Here is a 23,623-nt window from a genome sequence, read left to right on the forward strand (position 1 = left end):
ATTTATTTTTTTTTGCATTCAAACACTGACTCAGCTGTTTCTGGTGTCATGGCGGCTGTGTGTTGGAGTCACATGACTGTTTCTCAGCGTTCTGATGCAAAGTATTTCAATCAAAAAAGTATTTTGATTGAAATACTTTTTAACATTTAGATGTGACTGATGTTTTCATGGTGTCTGCTTGGAGCCAATCACAATCTGTTTCATCTTCTGCCACAGCTTCCTCACATTTTTGACGAGTTGCTGAAAAAAATTTTCCTTTTTGGGAGAATTTTTTTCCTTTTCCATCTGCTCTCTGATGTACTTTATATCCTGTCTGTTTTTCTCCTGAGCTTCCAAGATGATGTCCAAGTTTTTCTGCCACTGAATTGTCTGGTCCTTTAAGGTTTGGTGGAACTGCACCACAGACTCTTTGAGGGCATCGATGTCCTTCTCCTGGTTCTCCATCTTGTGGATCAGAAAATCCAATTGGGGCTGTGAAATCTCCTGGTCTTCTGATCGATGAACCACTGAAAAACTGAGCTCAGTGACCTCCTCAGCAACTTCTATTGCTTCTCCATTAAGCTCAACCTGTTCTTCTGCATGGGGGACGTGAACCTCCACAGGGCTGGTAGCAACCACAGACTCCTGAGCGACTGCTATTGCTTCTTCATTAAGCCCAACCTGTTCTTCTGCATGGGGGACGTGAACCTCCACAGGGCTGGTAGCAACCACAGACTCCTGAGCGACTGCTATTGCTTCTCCTTTAAGCCCAACCTGTTCTTCTGCATGCAGGACGTGAACCTCCACAGGGCTGGTAACAACCACAGACTCCTGAGCGACTGCTATTGCTTCTTCATTAAGCCCAACCTGTTCTTCTGCATGGGGGACGTGAACCTCCACAGGGCTGGTAGCAACCACAGACTCCTGAGCGACTGCTATTGCTTCTTCATTAAGCCCAACCTGTTCTTCTTCATGCAGGGTTTGGACTATTGGTTTTACCTGAACCTCCACAGGGCTGGTAACATCCACAGACTCAGTGGAGACATCTCCCTGAGTTTGGAGCAGAGCAGCCCGTTCTCTCGCGCGCTTCCGAGCTCGTTTCTCGCGCTGGTAGTTTTTCTTCCTATTAGGACCTTGACCTGGTTGGTAACAATTTCCTTGTGTGTTTTTCGTCTCCATTGTATCAGTTTTTCTGTGATGTTTAGCAAAGATATGATTGTCTCCGTTTAAAGCAGCTGCTGTGATGTGTCTGTTCAGTCAACCTGACGTATTTATAGGCTCATAAATGTAACTCGTCATTTATAGAACGCTTCGAAATGACGTGTCTAAACTTCCTTTTTATTTCAAAACAAGAGCCCTAATGGATGACAAGATGCTTTTATTTTGAAAGGGCGATGTTTGATTTTTTAGCTTTAAGTCGGTATTAATACCTACAATTGTTTAAAATGACGTGTTCATTATTACAATTTCAGTAATATTATGTTAAATCTGGAAGTTTTGCATCTTTTCACAAAATGTTTGTCAATAGTTAAATATTTTAGTCACAAGTATTTAAATTAAAAAGAAACAATATTAAGATATGTAATAAGAGTAGGAACAAGAATAATGATGAAAAACTAATATTTTAAGAAACAAGAATGATCAAAAGTATTATTCTTTTAAAATATATATAATACTACTACTAATAATAATAAAAGGAATAAGAATGATGAAAAATAATGATTAAGAATGGATTTTATTTACAATGCATTTAATAAAAAATTTAAAAGTCTGAAAGTGTTCAACATTAAACTAAAATGAAACAAAGTATAGATTATAGATAAAATGTTCTCTGTATTTAGACGTGTGTATTAATTAAATATTTGTAAAGTGCAAACTTGCAGCTATTCTATGTAAAATGAATGCAATGTATTTATATAAAATCAGTTTTTATGATTGGGATCCTAAATAAACCCTAACGTTTCCTGGGGTCCTCTCAGTTAGCCCCTGTACTATGAAGAAGGATATAAACACGCTCACTAACCCAGGTGATTTCAGTCTGGCTACGTGCGCGCTCCTGTGACGGGGGCGGAGTTAACAGCATCAGACCAATCACAATCCCAGAGAAACTGTGGAGCAACTTACATCACTAATGAGGAATAATTACTTTAAAATATGAAGAATTAAAATCCACAATTTAGACCAAAAACAACAGTTTCCGCAGTAAAATCAGGAAGAAAAGAACAGGCAGATAAATGTGTTATTGATATGAGATTATACAATATTAGTTGATGGAGAATAAACTTTCACTCTGATCAGTTTCACTTTATTAAAGCTCAGATTGTGTCTGTGTTCATATAGATCAGCTGACATCATAAGGTGAAAAATATTTATACATTATCTCCAGGACTGAGGCTCAGCGTCTCCACACAATACATGAATGAATGAGGTTTAATCAGATACTAATGTAGATATTAATGTTTCCTACAGGATGTGATGGTAAATAATGATAAATATTCTCTCTCCTTTCAGCGTCACATCAGATCCACGTTCACAATGATCCTCCTTTTATTGGACAGCTCGTTTTCTAAGACATCTGATTGGTCAGGAGGCGGGATGGTGATAAACGATATAAATCTCTATATTTTTAACTCACTAGACCATTCAGGGTTAAATTTGCTGATGCAAAATGCCAGACACATTTATTAACAAACAGCTGCACAATATGTGCCACAAAGGGTTTTTTTCTCCTTTAAGGGACAGCACGTGTGCGTCTCCTCCTCCTTTGTGGGCGGAGTTTGTAAACTTCCTGATTGGCTCTTCTTGCCGTACTTGGCCATAAACTCCGCCTCCTGCGGCTCCAGTCGAGCTAATTTGGCGCTAATGGTCAAACCGTGTCTGACTCCTCTGAAATAAATAATAATGTCATTCAAACTTTGATTTCTTTGTTTAATCTCAGACGTATTTGTGTGCGGTGCGCCCTCCGCAGGCCTTTATCAGCTGTGCATCTGAGGAGAAACATTCATCAGTTCATCTTTAAATACATTTCACACAAAAACCTATAAAAACAGCATTTTAAAATCACCTAGCAACAAAACACACTTATGCACTATATATTTATTTTATTACCTTTTAAAAATAGGACTACTTTACAGTTTTAGAGCCTGTGTTCCTCCATCTTGAAATCATGTGACTGATGATGTCACACGTCCCCACTGCCTGTAAACATCCCATTGTTTTCTATTGGAGTGAAACATTCAGCCTGATTTTTATATCATTTAGTAGATTTTTAGATCATTTAGTAGATTTTTACATCATTTAGTAGATTTTTAGATCATTTAGTAGTAAATCACTGACTGTTGAATGACTTCCATCCTAAAGTCCTTTTATCCTCAGGGTTTGTGTGTCTTCAACAGTCTGTGATTTACTCTTTAACTTCAGCCACCAGAGCGTGTCAGTGCACTGTTTAAGGGAGAGTAAAGGTCCCTTAGGAGAGCTCTTTTTGTCTTTTTGAAGCCCTCTTTCTGTGTGTCTGATGTTCTGCCCTGTAGATTTTTTGTAAAAGTCTTTGATGTCATTGGCCCCTGGGTTACCGATCTGATCAACCTTTCCCTGTCAACTGGTGTTTTCCCCAGTTCTTTCAAACACGCAACTGTAGAACCACTTCTCAAAAAGCCCAATCTGGACCCAGCAGATTTAAAAAACTTCAGGCCCATTTCTAAATTTCCGTTTTTGTCCAAAGTGTTGGAGAAGGTTGTCTCTAATCAGTTGGTACCCTTCTTGGAGAAACACAACATTTTCGACACTTTTCAGTCCGGTTTCCGTAAGAATCACTCCACGGAAACCGCCCTGCTTAAAGTGTCCAGTGATATTATGATGTCCGCGGACTCTGGAAAATGTGCTGTTCTTGTGTTGTTAGATCTCTTGTCAGCATTTGACACTGTGAATCATCAAACCATGTTCACAAGACTGCGTGACCTGGTTGGAATGTCTGGACCAGTCTTGGAGTGGTTCTCCTCGTATTTGTCGGGGAGGAGTTTTAGTGTCTATGCAAATGAGTTCCTGTCTGACCCTGCTAATTTGCTGTGTGGGGTTCCCCAGGGCTCTGTTTTGGGCCCGATTTTGTTTCTACTCTATATCTTTCCATTAGGGAAAATTATCCAGACCTTTGATGATGTTTCCTACCATTTGTTTGCGGATGATATTCAGCTTTACTGCACTTTTAAGCCCTCTGAGATCCAGAAATTAAGCTCTCTGCTGAAATGTCTTGCGCAAGTTAAACAATGGCTCGGTGCAAATTCCCTACAACTAAACCCAGACAAAACGGAGGTGCTGGTGTTTGCCCCCGATGACGCTATCCCAGGGATTCACCAGTATTTGGGCGACCTGAGTTTGTCTGCTAAAACAAGCCTTAGAAATCTTGGCATTATCTTTGACAAAGCAATGTCATTAGAGCACCACTCTAAACTGCTGACAAGGAACTGTTTTTACCAACTGAGGAAAATCTCTAAACTACGTTCACTTGTGTCCAGAGATGATCTTGAGATGATTATCCACGCCTTTGTGTCTTCCCGTTTAGACTATTGTAACAGCTTATTTTCTTGTCTAAACAAAAAGGCGCTGTCTCGTCTTCAGCAGGTACAAAACTCTGCGGCGAGGTTACTGACTCGCACAAACAAAAGGGCCCATATTACTCCCATTCTAAAAGCCCTTCATTGGTTCCCAGTCACTTTCCGTTTCAATTTTAAAATTCTGGTGCTGACCTTCAGAGCCTTGCATGGTCAGGCTCCCTCCTACATTAGAGACTTGTTGTGTCCTTATACCCCCTCCCGGAGGCTGAGGTCCCAGGGTCAGAACCTGCTCATGGTCTCCCGTACCCGTTACAAGTCCAGAGGAGATCGCTCCTTCCAGGTGGTCGCGCCAACGCTCTGGAACGATCTTCCGTTTTCCTTGCGTTTGCTTGATTCCGTTGATGCTTTTAAGAGCCAACTGAAAACCTATTTGTTTCAGAAAGCATTTTAAAATTCCAGTGATAAAGGGTTGTTTTATGTCCATCATATTTTTGTGACTGTAACTGTAATTTGTATTGTATTGTATGCACTGTGAAGCACTTTGTGACTCCTGTCTGTAAAAGGTGCTATATAAATAAATATTACTTACTTTTTCTCTGCTTCATTGTCTACTACCAAACCTCAGAGTTGGAACTGTTGCCCCCTGTGGTCACAACAGTTTTTTTCCTCTTTCTATAAACAAAACAGGTTTACGTCTACATCTTTAACTTTTCTTGGTTTTTTAGAGCAACTAAAAGCAGCACAAGTTGTTACTTTGAGTAAAAAAGCTGCTAAATGATCTAAAAAGTAGTCCATTTTAAAAGGCAATTAAAAAATGTGGTTCATAACAATGTGTTTTGTTAGACATAGGTCTACTAATAAGTTTAAATTTTGCCAGCGGCGCTTTTGGAGGCTTCTTATTAGAGACGGCGTCGTCGTCTTCCACTGCCGTCTTTTTCAGTTTGATCCCATTCTGACACACAAAGGAAGAAAAGAAGAGTTAGAAATAAGTGCAGAAGATTAGATCAGTGGTTCTCAACCTGTTCTACCCACAACCCCCAAAATAAAGGACAAAGTCAGTAAAATGATGGTCCATTGTTCTAGGAATCTGTGATAACCACATTTATTTATTGATCTGAATAATATCCACTGTTATCCAGGAACGTTTATTATTATTATTATAGTCATCTTAAAGATGAAAATCCTGGTTTTAATCACTAATGAAATAGGTTCAAAGTGACTAAAAATGGAGGAAAAGGTGGTGAAATGGGATTTAAAAAAACCACAGAAATTGGTTAAAAGTTACAAATTAAAGTGTATAAAAACAGACACAACGTGTTAAAAGGTTTAAAGTGTCATTATTGGAACAATTAGTTTAAAATGACAAATCATCCCCACCAATCACATGCTGAGATGAACTTAAGTCTCACCGTGTTCCCAGCCGTGACGCAGCAGCTGCTGCTCAGCAAACTTCAGACCACGACTCTTCTCTGGAACGCCCTCCACCATCTACACATAAACAGGAAGGACCACTTCAAAATAAAACGATAGGATGGTAAACTTTAGAGCATGTGTCAAACTCAAGGCCCAGGGGCCAAACCCGGCCCATTAAAGCAGTGGTTCTTAAACTTTTTCTGCCCAAGTCCCTCCTTATGTCCAACTACATTATTTTACTCAGAATTCTGTAAAAACATCTATAGATCATAATGATGGAATGAATGAGTGATAACATGTTTTAAATAATCTAACTTAGTAAATAAGTGAATGAAAGTATTTATTGTCTCCTGAATAGATTTATTTCTATAGTTTTGATCATTTCTGGTCTTTTATCCCCTGATGTGAGACCAAGACTCAGTTCATGTTCTGATTGAGATCATTTATATCATCATTTTGTGTGTTTTTGTTTGTCTAGTCTTTTTATTATTCAGTATATTTTTCTCTTATTTTGTGTGTTGTTTGGTTGTTTCTTATGTCATTTTGTATGTTTTTCTGTTAATTTTGTGTATTTTTCAGTGATCTTGTGTATTTTTTTTCCCTCTTAGCGCGTCTTTGTTGTCATTTTGTGTGTTGCTGGTAATAGTGAGTATTTTCATCTCTTAGTGTTTTTGGTGTCAATTTGTGTATTTTGTCAGTTCTTTTTATTATTCAGTATATTTTTCTCTTATTTTATGTGTTTTCATTGTTGTTGTGTGAGTTGCTGGTAATATTGGAATGAAAATGTGTTGAAATATATATCTAAGTTTTCTAACCTGATTAAGAACAAGCGATGAAAACAGAAAGGTAATAATTAATTTGATTTATCAACAACTAGTACAGTGCCCGTCAGAAGTATGCCTTCATGTGGGAGCATAAGGGGTATAATTGCTTTAATAGTTTTATTTTACTCATTTAGCATATTTTTTGCGTGCGCGCCAGCCATCTCCTCCGTGCGTTATCTATCACACATGCGTGCGCGCTTCTTGCACATGATCCGTCGCAGGTTGTTAAGAGAGACACGGTAACTACGGTAGCCAGTTAAGTCAACTATTCATCAGCATGTATGTCTATGCTGTACAACCCCTCGACTAACAGAGAAAGTTTGTCACACCAGTGCCACCACTGGACAAGTTTGTGTAGAGCCCTGATAATAATAAATATGTTGATAGGGATATAATAATAATAGTGAAAGTAGTAATAGTAATAAAAGTAATGTAATGATATTAATGGCAATAATTGCAATAACAAAATAATAATGTACTAAAAACAATATTAATAATAAACAATATTAAATAATTATAAGGCAATATAATGATAATATAGCAATGCTAATAATACAATGAGAACACCAGTAACTATAATAAAAAATATATATTAATAATGAAAAACAATGATGGTAATTATAAGAATAGCAATAACTTCAATACAAAAATAAAATTATACAATGGACTAGATTTTATCCAGCGCTTTATCACCACACTGAAGCAGTCTCAAAGCGCTTTACATATCAGCTCATTCACTCTCACATTCACACACCAGTGGGACAGGACTGCCATGCAAGGCGCTAGTCGACCACTGGGAGCAACTTAGGGTTCAGTGTCTTGCCCAAGGACACTTCGACACAGTCAGGTACTGGGATCGAACCCCCAACCTCTCGATCAGAAGACAACCCTCTACCACCTGAGCCACCGTAGCCCGTCTCACAATAACAAAATAATGTAATGAAAATCCAGTAACTATAATACAATAAAAACAATAACAACATATAATAATAAGGTAATAGCAATAATAATAATACAATGAGGATACCAGTAACTATAAGATAAAATAATAATACAAAAAAAGAAGAATATAAGAATAGCAATAACAATAATATAATACTGTGTGTGTGTGTGTGTGTGTGTGTGTGTGTGTGTGTGTGTGTGTGTGTGTGTGTGTGTGTGTGTGTGTGTGTAAAAAAGAGAGACCCGAAAGTACCACAAAAAAAATAAACGTTTTGTAACACCAAAGTCACAAATCTCTCTCAACGGCTCTGTGTGAGTTCACCATGTACATCCCGATGTAGTGCACGCACGCGCATCAGCCGTGTGTGTGTGTGTGTGTTTACATTGCAGCTGCTAGCATCTTTCTTAGCACATAGTAGAATATGAGAAGAAACACTCACCGTTGAGCAGAACAAACAATAATCATAGTGGACCCATCCGCTCACAATAACGTTACATTCCTCTGTCTGAAGAATCAGAAAGTTAGCGATAAGGTAATGACCATCAGCACAGGCACCGCCCACACTCATGGAGATGAAGGAGGAAGTGACGTCTGTGACCTGAGATTTAAAGTAAGTTTGGAATCACGGGAATAATATTAAATAACTATGAAATATTACCTTAAATGACTTTTAGCGGTACAAAAACCTTTTTAATATCGACCTTTTTTTTTTTTTTAACTCAAACAACTGCGACACGGTGACGTCATGAACCCGGAACCAGAAGTGGCGCGCTCTTACCGAGGGAGCCGTAATTATAAAATTAATGTTTTGACTGTTTTGAATCACCAAATTACTCCAAAAAAACAGATGCAGACACTCGGGGTATTTGGAACGTGGATGAATAGCAGTTGATTCACAGTTCATCTGTTTCGCCTTCAAAAAGGATGCCGGAAGTCGTCTCTTAACACATGGTGCGCGAGCGCCCCCTCACACCCTGATGTCAAAAGTTGAATAGGTTTCATTTAGGGGCCCTCCAGAAGTGAAATAAAATTTAAATAAACATTTTGAAATGACCAAATTACTCCAAAATAACAGATACACACACTCGGGGTATTTGGAACCCGTCGACCGAGTTTCAGGTCGAACTGGCACTGCGTCGGTGAGATATTTGCTCCACACACACACATCCACATATCCAGGCCTCCCTTGCTTTTATAGGTACTAGTACAGTGCCCGTCAAAAGTATGCATTTATGTGGGAGCATAAGGGGTATATTTGTGGGTGCAATTTTCCTGGTTGAATTCTATGGGATATGAGCATGATAAATGTGTGTTTTTTTGTTTTGTTTTTTACTCACTTTTATATGTTTTTGTTTGGTGTATTTTTCTGTATTGTATGTTTTTTGGAGTCATTATGTGTATTTTTGAATCTTTCTGTTGTGTTTTTGTGCATTATTTGTATAATTATTGTTTTTGTTGCCATTGTAGTGGTTCTGGAATCATTTTGTTTATTTTGTGTATAAATATTGTTTAGTTTTTGTTTTATTTTACTCATTTAGTATATTTTTATTATAAATACTGTGTGTGTGTGTGTCTACACCCATCTCCTCTGTGCACGCGCATCATCCGTGTGTGTGTGTGTGTCTCCATCCAACTCCGTGAACGCGCATCAAATAAATAAATACTGTAGCGTTTGCGGCCCGACACTACGGGGCTAACTAGCCGAATGACGAGGACACAGAGTGGCTGCCGTTTAACCGAATGAACCGGGTTTTATTACCCTCAAGAACAGGCTAATACTGGGTTGGAGGAGTGCCGAAAAATAACAAAAACGGATAGCTAACTCTACTAGCCACTGGTCGAGGTGTCTCCTTTTTCTCTTTCCCCTCTTTTTTTAGTTCCTCTTCCGCTCCCAACAAAAACTGGCCTATCCGACTAACTAGGGCAACTCCTTCCCCCACAACTTCCCATCAATCCCCCCCAAAGTCCATAGACATTGTAGCGCAAATCAGAAAAGTAACAAAACTGCGCAAAACAAAACGTAAAGCTCCAAACTACTGAGTGAGTAAGTAAATTAAAGTATTATCTACAATTCGGCTGTCTTTTTTTAAAAAACAAAAAGCATTTTTTACCTTTGAACCGAGTGGTCAGAGCTTAGCTTCCATGCACGGCACCACAGAGAATCTGCAGTTTTCCAGATGGAGATTTGAACAGGTTGGAAACGTGTCTCTAAAAGACTCACCAGTGTCTGATGGTTTCAAACAATCTATTCAGATAGCTCTATGTTTAGGTCTAAACGATCTGTGTGTTTACAGCTGCTTAGCTGTGTGCGCAGCCATTGGCTCTGGCCGCACACGTGACTCTTGCTCTTACTCTTGAGCTGTGTAGTGAAGATGGTGCGCTAGCGCCCCCTCACACCCTGAGGTCAAAAGTTGAATAGGTTTCATTTAGGGGCCCTCCAGAAGTGAAATAAAATTTAAATAAACATTTTGAAATGACCAAATTACTCCAAAATAACAGATACACACACTATTGTATTTGGAACCCGACCGAGTTTCAGGTCGAACTGACACCGCGTCGGTGAGATATTTGCTCCACACACACACACATCCATCCACACACACAGACCTCCCTTGAATTATAATATAGACTAGTACAGTGGAAGTATGCATTCATATAGTGAGCGCTTCAGGAGAGTTGTCAATTACGGACATAATAATAACATACTCTGTAGCATTATTAAGGGGCATATTTGCAGGTGCAAAGTAAAATAACGTGTGCAGTTTCCCTGGTTAAATTCTGAGACATGCGTTGGTTTTTTTTTTTACTAATTTTTATATTTTTTGTTTTAATTATTGTTTGTTGTTGCCATTGTAGTGTTATTCTGAGGTTTATTCCATAAAGCGGGTTATGTTCAAACTCCGACTATGTTCAGGCTGAAATGAGGAAACCCTGGGTTTCTACCTGGCTCCGCCCACCTGAACACTTTAATAAACCTTAACACTTTTCTCTGAAACACATTAGTAACATCACACACGTGTTCACACCATTATTGTTGTGTTGCTTTACGTTTTTGTTTGTTTTGTGCAAACGGTAGTTTTCTTTCTAACATTATAGATGTAGATCATTAAGTGAAACACACTGAGAGGTTGATCTACATTAAAACATCTACTGACGTCTGTAGTAAAGTTCACTGAATACAAACCTGTGGATAATATAAAGGAGGAGATGATCATTTAAATTAATACATTTTTAAGCCTCGATTGTTTTTTTATATTGTTATACACTCACAGAAATGATTCATGGCAGAGTTAATTTTTATGCATTTACATCTATTTGATTTTATTTAAAAACTCATATTCTTAAAATGTATGCATTAAAAATCATTTTAATCTACATAATTTAATCAATTCTAAAATGTATTAAATGTAATTAGTTAATACACACTGATATTATTTAAATAATCAAAGTTATAAAACAAACAAGATTCTTTTATTTAATATTTATGTGATTGATTTTCGTAGAAGTTATGTGAAGTCAAATGGAGAAACCGGAAACTACGTATTTCACTTCCGCTGAATGATCGCGGTCAGGTATTTGTGGGTTGGTCTTGCAGTTGTCCGTCTGCAGGTAAGTAATCCGAGACATCTATTTCTAGTTACTCCTAAATATGTCCTAATCGTGCAGTTTATCTCACATCAATATTATATAATGTATTTATTTATATATGCGTAGTTCGCGATTCTTGTAAGTAGCTTAAGCTTGGTCACGTCGCGTGTACCGGCGCCCGCTAGCATAGTAGCTAACAAGTTTAGCTATTTTTGGCTAGCTTGATACTGAACCACATCCACGTACTAGGGCATTAACGACTTCAGAGGTCCACTTATTTATCGAAATACGCTAGTTTAAGTCGAGTCTACTAGACGGGTGATGACGCCTCTTTTACTTCTAGTTAATTAAGCGCACGTCCAAATCCGTCATATATTAATGCATGCTCACAAGTAAGCAGCTTTTGCAGGTTGTTCTCTAAGTTAATATATAATATAGTGGCTCATTTCCATTTTCTAGGTTTTAACTTATTAAAAAAGTTGTTCTAAAACAGTTTAGCTCGAAAGTTTACAGCGGGTACATCATACGTCTTCAGGTACAATTGATATGCTCCGTGCAGACGCATATGATAGACATTCGTAGCGCCCAATAAACGGCTTTGGACAATCGTAAAACACACCTCTCTTACGAGAAATTGAATTGTTTTTCTACAGACTAAATATAACTTGTGATATTTAGTATGGCGATAGCCAGACTAGCTAAATATGGCTTTTCTGGGTGATTCTTCAACAATGGGCAAATTTGGCATCTGTAGTTTTTGGAAAATAACAACAAATATTCTATTTTTAATTATTTTACATGTAATGTATCAGTGCAATGTCTAGTGTCACTTTAGTGGTTGCTTTAATATTCAATATATAGTTTTTCAACATATTTAAAATATGACTTCTAACCCTAAACGTGATGGAAATGACAAAATTTCATATTCATTAAAAATCTCGAAATCTCTTGCTTTAGCTTCGACATTAAATGTACACACAATACAACAAGTGAAAATATTTTTTATTAATTGAGAGCATATTCAAAAGAAATATAAGCCGTTTGGAAATGATGTCTGGAAAGTTTATATTTTCTAGGATTTCTTGGATTTTTTTTCTTGAAACTTTAGCTTAATTATATCTTGTTCTTTTGGGTCTACTATACAATTAACATTCGCGAGCTCAGTCATAAATATAAATCGCATTGCTTGTGTTTTCTAAACTAGTTTTGTTGATACATAAGCCTCTTTTCCTGATGCGCGCTTCCCGTGCTCGTTAAACGTTGCTGGTCATGCTGCGTTTTGCGTTTCATTTTACTGTTTTTTTTTTTTTGGTGGCTGACATAATTCATATTTGTTTGAGTAAACATGGAAGCATTAAATTGCATCAATGCTCTAGATATTTTCTCTAATGGTTGTCATTTGTAGGAAAAAATTGTGTAGATCAGTGATGTAAGGATTTTTCACATCGTAAACTGAACTATGTAACTGCAATTAATTAATGTAAAGAACTGAAGAAGAATTGAGTCAAGAATCTAGACTTCAATATGATGGTTAGCTAGTATTAGCTAGGTGACTACCCTATAGAGTACTTTATTTAAATACTGGCTTGAATTTCATAAGTGAATGTTAGATGCCGTTTTTCTTCTCACTTCTATTTTTATTTTTATTTTCTTTTTTCAGATACCTAACTCTTGGGGTATTTGTCTCATTCTCCTCATGTCCTGTGTTCTCACCTCCATGTGACAACATAGTTTGTAAGTATAAGTGAAAAGTTGTACACATCAAAATGTAGCACAGTTTAAATGAAGTTCATATTAATTTACAGTTCATGTGTAGTTAAAATTGTTTGCAATATCAATTGGAAACATTTAGAGTAAGTATAGTTAAAAGCACAAATTATTGATTTATGATACAAAAAACTCATTAAGCCTACAATTTCTTATCTTTGACAAGGTTGGTTGTGTGGGGTTTTAAGTTATTCTTGGACATTATGCACTTTAAAAAGGAGCTGGCTTTTTGAGTGTCCTTTTTGTAACATGAAAGCTGTTAAACCTTAACAACAAACTCAGCTGAAAGGCATCTGATTTTACAAATAACCTAATTGATATGTTGTCCTTTGTCTTCATTCACAGGTGCTGTGTGAATGTGGCCTTGCAAATTGTGTGACCGTTCGTTATCTACCAGGTATGAGTTATTAAAACATTTCAGGTTGAGACATTTCCACCATAGCTTGACAGGTCGATATCCCTGTGTATATCTAGACTGTCCTTGCACATTCATAAGCTGGAAGCAACTTTTGACACACACATTTCGAATTCATATCGATTTCAGTGTTCCAAAACAGATGGCCAGCACTCTTTGATGTCAGTGAGGTAATTGTCAATCTGAAGTGTAGTAACTTGGTCTATCAATGACCATCTTTATGAACTGTCAAACACTGCATCCTGTCTGTGTTGTCTTTTACAGATCAACTTGGAATTTATGCGACTGACAACTGTACCTCTGACCTCCAAATTCCTTGGAGAACTGGACCATCAGACCAATGACCTGATTAAGGTTTTTAATGCCAAAGGTGGAGCTGCAGGAAGAAAGATCACCGCCATAATGGCCCAGATGGAAAATGTATGTTTTTTGTTGTTGTTGTTGTCTAATCTGATAAGCATGTACGGTTGAGCGGTTAGTGCGTCTCTTGACACTGACAAGCATTTTTTGTTTTCTTTTCTTTTCAGAATGAAGACATTAACGTGAGGTGTGATTGTATGCTTCGATGCCTGAGCATCTACCTCAATGAAGATCTGGACACACTGGTCAAAGAATACATGGTAAGTATGTCAGCCTACTGTCCTTTCTGCAAAATGTAATTGATTTCTATCCACATGTGCCTAATAACTTGTAGCGTTCATGAGAATGGGATGGACATGAGGATGCATTGACATCACCACCAGTAGTTCACGATCGAGTCCAATGGGTTGTTTGTTTAGAATGAGAAATTCCCACAAGGCCAACGGTGGTAGTGTTGTCACTTTATAGGAAGTAAATCCACTTAGTTCAGAGGAGCCAGAAAATACAGTGGGCTGGGTCCTGGCATCTAAATGCCTCCACTATGCCAAGGACGACAGTTTTCGTCCAAACAACAAGGTGAGGACACAGACACTTCATAGTTCTTATGAACCAGCAGTTTTTACTTCAACGTTTGTTCTGTTTGTTTGTTTGTGGGGGGTATCAATAGGATGCATTTTGTGGACTGTCTGCTTACGAACTTACGAGCCAGTTTTTCCTATTAATTGCATTACATTTTCACAAGTGGTATCTAAAAAGTAAATGTATGAATTACAAAAATGATTATTATTATTATTATTAGTCCCTGGGTCCATGATCTCTATGTACAAGACAAAAAATTTCCTCAAAAACAAAATTTTTACCTCAATATAATATTATAAGCCTTTAGAACGCTGTGATGTCACATGCAACCCAGCATATAAATCTTATTCATAAGAAAAATATACAGCACCAAAACTTAACTCATATCAAAGTGCCGTCCTGTTCTCTGAAGTGGAGTTAAGTTTTGGTGCTGTATATTACTTTTACTGTTGTTCACATTGTTAGCAGGACCTAACAATGTGGACCTTGACTGCTTTCTGCCTGTTCTTGAAACTGGCACAGGTGTACTGAAACCATGTCAACGAAGGTAATCAAGGTATTTCAGAAATGATCTATTAGACATGGACTGCTTAAATTTTGGTGGTTAAGGTAAGGGTCACACAGCCCATCATTCTGTTCTCTTTATATTCCAGGACATTGAATCCAGAGAGGCTGAGGCAGACATTGGAGAGAAGACCATGGGCATCTACACAGTCCAAGCAGAAGGTCATGGTCCTGATGTTCAAGGTGATGGACGCTTTGCTGATGTCGGTGTTGTGCTGGAAGGTGTGAAAGTTCTCCATAATCTGCAGTGTGTCTGCCATGCTTTTGTGATGCTTTATGGACTGATCTACGCACTCAACTTGAGCTATCCAAAAAGCCTGAAGAGTACATTTGAGGCATACCAGAAAATCCTGATGGACCTTGACTCAAGCAAGCTTTCACCCAAAGTGCAGGCACTGAAACTCAAATTGCTCCAGTGATTTGACATGCAATAAGGCCTGAGTTTCTCTCTTATTTTTTTTTTTTTCTTTTTAAATCTTGTTTAAATGATCCCTTAGTTATTGAAGGGTGGTTTTTTTTTTTTTCCGTTTGGTGTATGAGCATGGCTGTGTAGGTGGGTTCACAGATTGGTATTTCTGCAGTGTTAGCAGGCAGTGTTGTTGTTGCTCAGTTCAAACCATGTGTATCTTGAATTGTTATCAGATTCAATGGGAGCTAGTTATGTGTTAAATAGCTCTTTTATAGAATTTTTTTTGAAAACAGTTTTGCACTTTGCTCTGTTGAGCTGAATTTTTTGACAAGAAAGATTTATTGGACTCGTCTGTTTTTGCATCGTGATTTATATATAATAAAAAAAAATATTTATTTATTTTTTACCTATTGAGAGGCTTTGTTAATAAATCTGTTGAATTAACAAGGTGGTCTGATCTGATTGTTCTTATGGATCATTAAGATCATACTGAATGAAAAAAAAATTACATAAATGTGATGCATTTTGATTAATTTGGTTTATTACATAAGCATAAATAACATGTAATTCAAACAATATACTTTATGTATTTTAAATAATTACTCTCCTTATAATTAAATTAGAATAATTATACTTTATTAATACAAAACACATAAACCTGAGGATTATGCATTTCAAATAAATAGGCATTATTACACTAATGAATATAAATCATTTAAGGTTTATTTGGTAGGTTTGTATTAAAATTATCTAAAAAAAGTGAATGGGAATTTGTCATGTAATAAAATTACATAAATCTTAAAAGTTAGGGTTAAATATTTCTGTGAGTGTACAGTTAAATCTGTAGATCACGTCTCTTTGAAGATATAATGTCACAGTGAATTGTGACGCTGCTCTTCAAAGTGACGGGTCGTGGGTTCACGTCCCGCATCAGTGTTTTTTATGACATTTTTTAGGACGTAGAGATGATTCTGGCGACAATTTTACATTAAAAATCAATATAAATGATGCGATATCAAGCAGCATTTACTGTATTTATATCCAGTGTAACAGGAGGACTCTATGCAGACATCTTACGCTGCTGACACGTCTCCTCAGACACATTTTATTCATATTATTCACCGCTCGTCACGTCACTGAAGAGATAAAGTGATGAAGCGACCAAAAAGTGTGACTAATTACAGGTGATTTAAGCCACTGCCTTCAAGAAACTAAGAATATTTTCTGAACAATTTCAGCCCATTTTTGCTTATTTTTACCCTTTGTCTGCTACACATCACATTTCAATGTCTTTTCTGCACATTTTTTTTACTTTCTAGACATTTTCGTCACTTATTAACCCTTTCCACCGATTTTTCCACCTAATGTCAGACATGTTGACCCATTATTGTCACTTTTAATCTCTTTTCATTATATTTCACGTTTATTAAACCACATTTACAATTGGCCATGGCCCATAATTTGCCAGTTTAAACTCATTGTTCTTACTTTTTAAATTACATTACCCCCACCCTCCTATTTCTGCCACTTTTAAGCAAATATTGAGACTCTGAACCATTTTTGGCCACTTTACTTTCCAAAATCCCATTTTACCACCTTTTCAAAATTTAGAGAAACCATGAATGATTGTGTAAATTACCGACCAAATCAGTCGTAGATTTCCCCAAAATAATACACAAATTCAATGAAACTCCACAATATAAACATTGCTCACATTTTCTCCACACTTATATCATATTATCATTTTTAATCTCATATTGTTAAAATAACTCTAAATTCTTCCAATATCCTGCAATTGTCTTGAAATTATTCCACAAAATTTCCCCAAATCACCGCTATGTTATTGCTATTGGTAGGTTAATGCTAGCTAATGCCAATGATAAGCTAATGCAGTGTGACGTGAGCCAGAATCTGCATCTTCACTTGCATTTTCTTCATAAAATGCAAATATTGTAGTTATTATTATTATAATTATTATTCCTCAACAGGATAGGTAAAATCCACTGTAGGGCTACATTATACTGTATATCACATTACATTTTTATGTATTTTAAGTGCAGGATTAAGGGGTACATGGCTTCAGGTTAAATGTCTGAAGGGGTTCCTGGCTACGGGATAGTGGAGTGTTTGGGAACCACTGCTTTAGTAGAACTGCTTCATAAATAAGCAATGGAAAGAAATAAAAAGTAAATAAAGTTCACCTCTGGATTGGACGATCATCCCCACATATGCAGAAACTTTATTTACTGACTGAAATAGTCGACAACCAAAACACTAAACTGATGCCAGGAAATGTCAACATACCAAAATTCTTGAAAAAAAAAAAAACCAGCCATATCTTAAATCTGGGTTGTGTAGAATGTTCTAGTTTGAGGTTTAAAAAAACTTGTTATGCAAAGATGGGAAGTTTTTTTTGAAGAATGTCATGATGACAAAATGATTTGGTCCCATGAATTGTCACTTTCTGTTTTTGCTGGGTTTTTATTGGTCAGTGCCAGTAGAAAGTAGCTTTTTCATGGATGTTAAATGAGGTTGTGTTTGAAGGTGCAACGTCAGGAACATTGAAGTTTGTTGTGAAATGTGTAGCGTGATAATTATTGTGTTTTCATATATTTTGGCGTTTAGCAAGGACTCTGTAGGGAGTTGAACCCCGAGTTTGTTGTCCTCATGATCCAGATCTCCTCATACCTGAACAGACTCGTTTAGTGTCATTGATCCACAACAGTCAGTTAGGATGCACATGGAATTTGTAAGATATCATTTATTAATGATATCATTGCAGTCCAAACAAATCCGACGAAGCACATCCTTAAACCTAGCAGCAGCCATGCACATGTTCCACAAGCAAAAGTCACTGTTGAGGAAGGACCAATGTTCCAATGTTCCAAAATTGGTGGGGCATGGGGGTGGGCTCTCCAGTCATTGGCTATGGCGCGCACATGGCTACGGTGTTCAGTGATTGGCTAGGTAGGACCAATGTTATAACTCATGACATCATCACTGTAGAGGTAGGACTGATGAGATCAACACTGAGTCAGTCGACGTGGGGCGTGAGGGTTGGGTGTCCAAACAAATCTGACGTTGCACACCCTAGAACCAAGCAGCAGCCATGTTGAAAGTCTCAGGTCAGTTTGATCCTGATCCGCAGAGATATTTTTGTATTTGGTTCAGTGGCTGATGTTTCATTTCAAAACAAATCAAAGCTTAATTTTCTTTTTTAATAAATCTGTGAAGTTTTATGTCCAATACAATATTAACTGGAACAAATGTCAAAAGCATTTTTTTTATATTGAATGTATGCCAGAAAATAGAAGAACACACACACACACACACACACACACACACACACACACACACACACACACACACACACACACACACACACACACACACACACACACACACACACACACATTCATTGCTTTTATTAATAGATCTTTCTCAAGAGAGTTCTGAGAGCAATGAGGTCTATAAGACTTGCTCAATGGAATTCAAACCGGCAACCCTACAGTTATAAGCCCGTTCCATAACCAGTAGTTCCACCACTGCCCCTGTTTTATTTGCAGAGTGGCACTTTTTGCTCTTCAAATAGGAACAATTGGTCTCATTTTTGTTAATTATATATATATATATGTATAAAGTAATTTGATTGGACAAGATCATTTCCATGAGTTCTGATATGAAGCAACAACAGCACTGGGACTTTTTACAGACATTATCACTCCACTGTTCAGGTGTTCTAATAAACATCAGAAAATGTTTGTGTTGCCATGGAAACAGCCTTGTTTCCCGTCCATTTGTGGACCCCTTTGTTTTTGGTGGAGCCAAAGAAATTATTAAATAAAAAAAGCATAATCATAATCCCTGTTAACTAATAAAATGCACTTGTACAAGTGTTGTATAAAAGCAATATCACACTGAAGGTCGTGCTGTTGTGATTATCTATGACCAATTCACACCTGATATTTCAGTACAACAGCACGACCTCTCGTGCAATATTGTTTAATTTTATATATATTATTATAGTTGAAAAAGATAAGAGTTAAAGTCAAATAATATTCATTTACGTATTCTTTCAACTCCAATTTTTTTTGGTCTTTTTTCTAAATTGTATCGTTATCTCGTCATCGTCTATCATATCGTATCGTGAACTGTATCGTCCCAGCCCTAGTGAGTGTGTGTGTGTGGATGAGCTGATGTTGTAAATCTCTTTGTGAATTATTCACTGGTCATAAAAGTGTTCTATAAATCAAGTGCATTTGCCATTTTTACTGTATCAGCATCACAGAAGCAGGTCTACATGCTCTCTCTCTCTCTCTCTCTCGCCCTGACTATTTTATCTTCAATGAATGTCAAGTCCACTGAATTCGTTTGCACATTTTTTACGTTTTTTATTTTTTTCTATTTTTGAGCAGGAGGTTGATGCATCATTCAGACCTATTTTTCCCCTGCAGTCCCTATTTTACACCCAGTCTCATCATTATTTCATAAGGGGTTATTTGCTATGCTATGGTACAGTGTACACTACTGTGTGTACTGTGTACAGGCTGTATCTGTAAAATGTATACATATATCTGCAGTAATTTCCAGAATAACAAACCTTTTGTAATTATTTACACATTTACTTCCCAAAACTAGAGCAATGTGTAAAAGTATAAAAGCTTTCCTAATAGTGGAAGCAGGTTTCTTTGTTACAATATGCAAATGGTTTTTTTTATCTTTTAGGTTTTTTTTTAATTAAATTATCTGTAAAACCAAAAAAAAATCATTATTGTGTGTGAAATACATTGGTGTATTAAGAATGAAATAAACTGCCATCATAAACTGGAACTACTTGTGTTACTGGGGCTGTATTACCGGTAAGTCATAATCTTTTAGTTCAACTTAAATACACATAAATGATATATTTCTGTAATTTACAGCAGTGTTTTCCAAACTTTTCAGTCCCATGTATCCCTAATTCATACTATTTTTAATGCGAGTACCCCTTAGTTCATGTTATACATCAGGTTTTTTTTTTTTATATATAATTGCACACTCATCTGAAGGCTTTCTTGCATCTGCTTTAACATAAAACACAGATTTAAGAGTTTTTCTCATCTATTTCTGATGTTTTTGGCTATTTTAGATTTCGAGTTTAACTTTTTTGATGTATTTTAAAGAGTTGTGTCAACAATTATTATCAAAGGATAAAGAAAATGTCTGCGCTTGTGCCAAATTTGTCCTATATTGTTAGAAACTAAATTAACAGATGTGTCTGTGCGATATGTACACGTACCCCTGGTTGGGAACCACTGTAAAAAAAAAAAAAAAAGTTTAAATTAACCAAATTTTGGAATGGACTGAAGGTCATTAAGACCTTAAACAAAACTCTGCTGACGATGTTATGGATAATAATCATTATTTATTTAATTTAAACAAATCAAAAGTTCTTTGAACATTTAATGACAATATATTTGTTTCTGTTGGCAATGTGACATATTGAACGTATGACTCTTGATAATCATCAACATGTTCTCAACTCAACTTTATTTATAAAGCACAGAATACAACATCGTCTCAAAGCGCTTAACAAAATAAAATACATTGAAAATCAATGAATTTGTCTGCCACAGAAAATATTGATAAAATAAAATAAATTAGAGGGTTTCACTGAACAAAGAAAAGTACCAGATTATAATCACTAAAGACTGAACACACCTTTAGAACAGGATCATATTCCTCAAACATCGGCTTATTTCACCCATTACGGTGAATAAATCACTATTTTCCGGGTGGTTGTCATGGCAGCGCAAGTCATCTTTGATCCATTGATGATGGCTTTTTATCGCAACATTTTGATGTCAATAAATGTCGACCTACCAGATTATAATCACATAATTATATTTAATAAGTGGGTATTTTAGATTTATTGTACATTTATATTAAAATATAAGAGATACTTGGATGAGCGGGAGAAACGGCTTGTAGTGGGCGCCAGAAAATTTCCCTTATTTTGAAATCCAAAACTTGACAGGTATGAACAGTACAGTAGAAATAGTGCAATAACAACCGCCAGGGGGCAACAAACACACAGAGGCAAATCTTCAGAGTTTCCCTTTGGAACTTTTGTGTTAAAATGATTCAATAAAATAAAAAAAAACAAGAGCATCAAAACTTTTTAAACTTAAATAAAAAAGTGTTCAAAACACAATTTATTGGGTTTAAAATTTTTATTTATTTTTTTTTGCATTCAAACACTGACTCAGCTGTTTCTGGTGTCATGGCGGCTGTGTGTTGGAGTCACATGACTGTTTCTCAGCGTTCTGATGCAAAGTATTTCAATCAAAAAAGTATTTTGATTGAAATACTTTTTAACATTTAGATGTGACTGATGTTTTCATGGTGTCTGCTTGGAGCCAATCACAATCTGTTTCATCTTCTGCCACAGCTTCCTCACATTTTTGACGAGTTGCTGAAAAAAATTTTCCTTTTTGGGAGAATTTTTTTCCTTTTCCATCTGCTCTCTGATGTACTTTATATCCTGTCTGTTTTTCTCCTGAGCTTCCAAGATGATGTCCAAGTTTTTCTGCCACTGAATTGTCTGGTCCTTTAAGGTTTGGTGGAACTGCACCACAGACTCTTTGAGGGCATCGATGTCCTTCTCCTGGTTCTCCATCTTGTGGATCAGAAAATCCAATTGGGGCTGTGAAATCTCCTGGTCTTCTGATCGATGAACCACTGAAAAACTGAGCTCAGTGACCTCCTCAGCAACTTCTATTGCTTCTCCATTAAGCTCAACCTGTTCTTCTGCATGGGGGACGTGAACCTCCACAGGGCTGGTAACAACCACAGACTCCTGAGCGACTGCTATTGCTTCTTCATTAAGCCCAACCTGTTCTTCTGCATGGGGGACGTGAACCTCCACAGGGCTGGTAGCAACCACAGACTCCTGAGCGACTGCTATTGCTTCTTCATTAAGCCCAACCTGTTCTTCTGCATGGGGGACGTGAATCTCCACAGGGCTGGTAGCAACCACAGACTCCTGAGCGACTGCTATTGCTTCTTCATTAAGCCCAACCTGTTCTTCTGCATGGGGGACGTGAACCTCCACAGGGCTGGTAGCAACCACAGACTCCTGAGCGACTGCTATTGCTTCTTCATTAAGCCCAACCTGTTCTTCTGCATGGGGGACGTGAACCTCCACAGGGCTGGTAGCAACCACAGACTCCTGAGCGACTGCTATTGCTTCTTCATTAAGCCCAACCTGTTCTTCTGCATGGGGGACGTGAACCTCCACAGGGCTGGTAGCAACCACAGACTCCTGAGCGACTGCTATTGCTTCTTCATTAAGCCCAACCTGTTCTTCTGCATGGGGGACCTCCTCAGCAACTGCTATTGCTTCTCCATTAAGCCCAACCTGTTCTTCTGCATGGGGGACGTGAACCTCCACAGGGCTGGTAGCAACCACAGACTCCTGAGCGACTGCTATTGCTTCTTCATTAAGCCCAACCTGTTCTTCTGCATGGGGGACGTGAACCTCCACAGGGCTGGTAGCAACCACAGACTCCTGAGCGACTGCTATTGCTTCTTCATTAAGCCCAACCTGTTCTTCTGCATGGGGGACGTGAACCTCCACAGGGGCTGGTAGCAACCACAGACTCCTGAGCGACTGCTATTGCTTCTTCATTAAGCCCAACCTGTTCTTCTGCATGGGGACGTGAACTCCACAGGGCTGGTAGCAACCACAGACTCCTGAGCGACTGCTATTGCTTCTTCATTAAGCCCAACCTGTTCTTCTGCATGGGGGACGTGAATCTCCACAGGGCTGGTAGCAACCACAGACTCCTGAGCGACTGCTATTGCTTCTTCATTAAGCCCAACCTGTTCTTCTGCATGGGGGACGTGAATCCTCCACAGGGCTGGTAGCAACCACAGACTCCTGAGCGACTGCTATTGCTTCTTCATTAAGCCCAACCTGTTCTTCTGCATGGGGGACGTGAACCTCCACAGGGCTGGTAGCAACCACAGACTCCTGAGCGACTGCTATTGCTTCTTCATTAAGCCCAACCTGTTCTTCTGCATGGGGGACGTGAACCTCCACAGGGCTGGTAGCAACCACAGACTCCTGAGCAACATCTATTGCTTCTCCTTTAAGCCCAACCTGTTCTTCTTCATGCAGGGTTTGGACTATTGGTTTTACCTGAACCTCCACAGGGCTGGTAACAACCACAGACTCAGTGGAGACATCTC

General features: G+C 37.7%; 1 protein-coding gene and 1 long non-coding RNA gene across 2 annotated transcripts; both read right to left on the minus strand.

Moving 5' to 3' along the window:
- LOC114460175 (uncharacterized) lies at window positions 1-23,175 on the minus strand. Its single transcript, XM_028442208.1, has 5 exons — window positions 23,162-23,175; window positions 23,071-23,078; window positions 22,791-23,014; window positions 22,359-22,730; window positions 1-939 (listed from the first exon to the last, which is right to left on the minus strand). The coding sequence occupies exons 1-5, from the start codon at window positions 23,173-23,175 to the stop codon at window positions 166-168; spliced, it is 1,392 nt and encodes a 463-aa protein (XP_028298009.1). The 3' UTR covers window positions 1-165.
- On the minus strand, window positions 5,124-9,996 carry LOC114460173 (uncharacterized). Its single transcript, XR_003673565.1, has 3 exons — window positions 9,821-9,996; window positions 5,939-6,017; window positions 5,124-5,481 (listed from the first exon to the last, which is right to left on the minus strand). It is a non-coding gene; the product is annotated as an uncharacterized LOC114460173 (long non-coding RNA).
- Window positions 23,176-23,623: the final 448 nt, after the last annotated feature.

This window comes from Gouania willdenowi, unplaced genomic scaffold (assembly GCF_900634775.1).
Source record: "Gouania willdenowi unplaced genomic scaffold, fGouWil2.1 scaffold_415_arrow_ctg1, whole genome shotgun sequence".
NCBI classification, from domain to species: Eukaryota; Metazoa; Chordata; class Actinopteri; order Blenniiformes; family Gobiesocidae; genus Gouania; species Gouania willdenowi.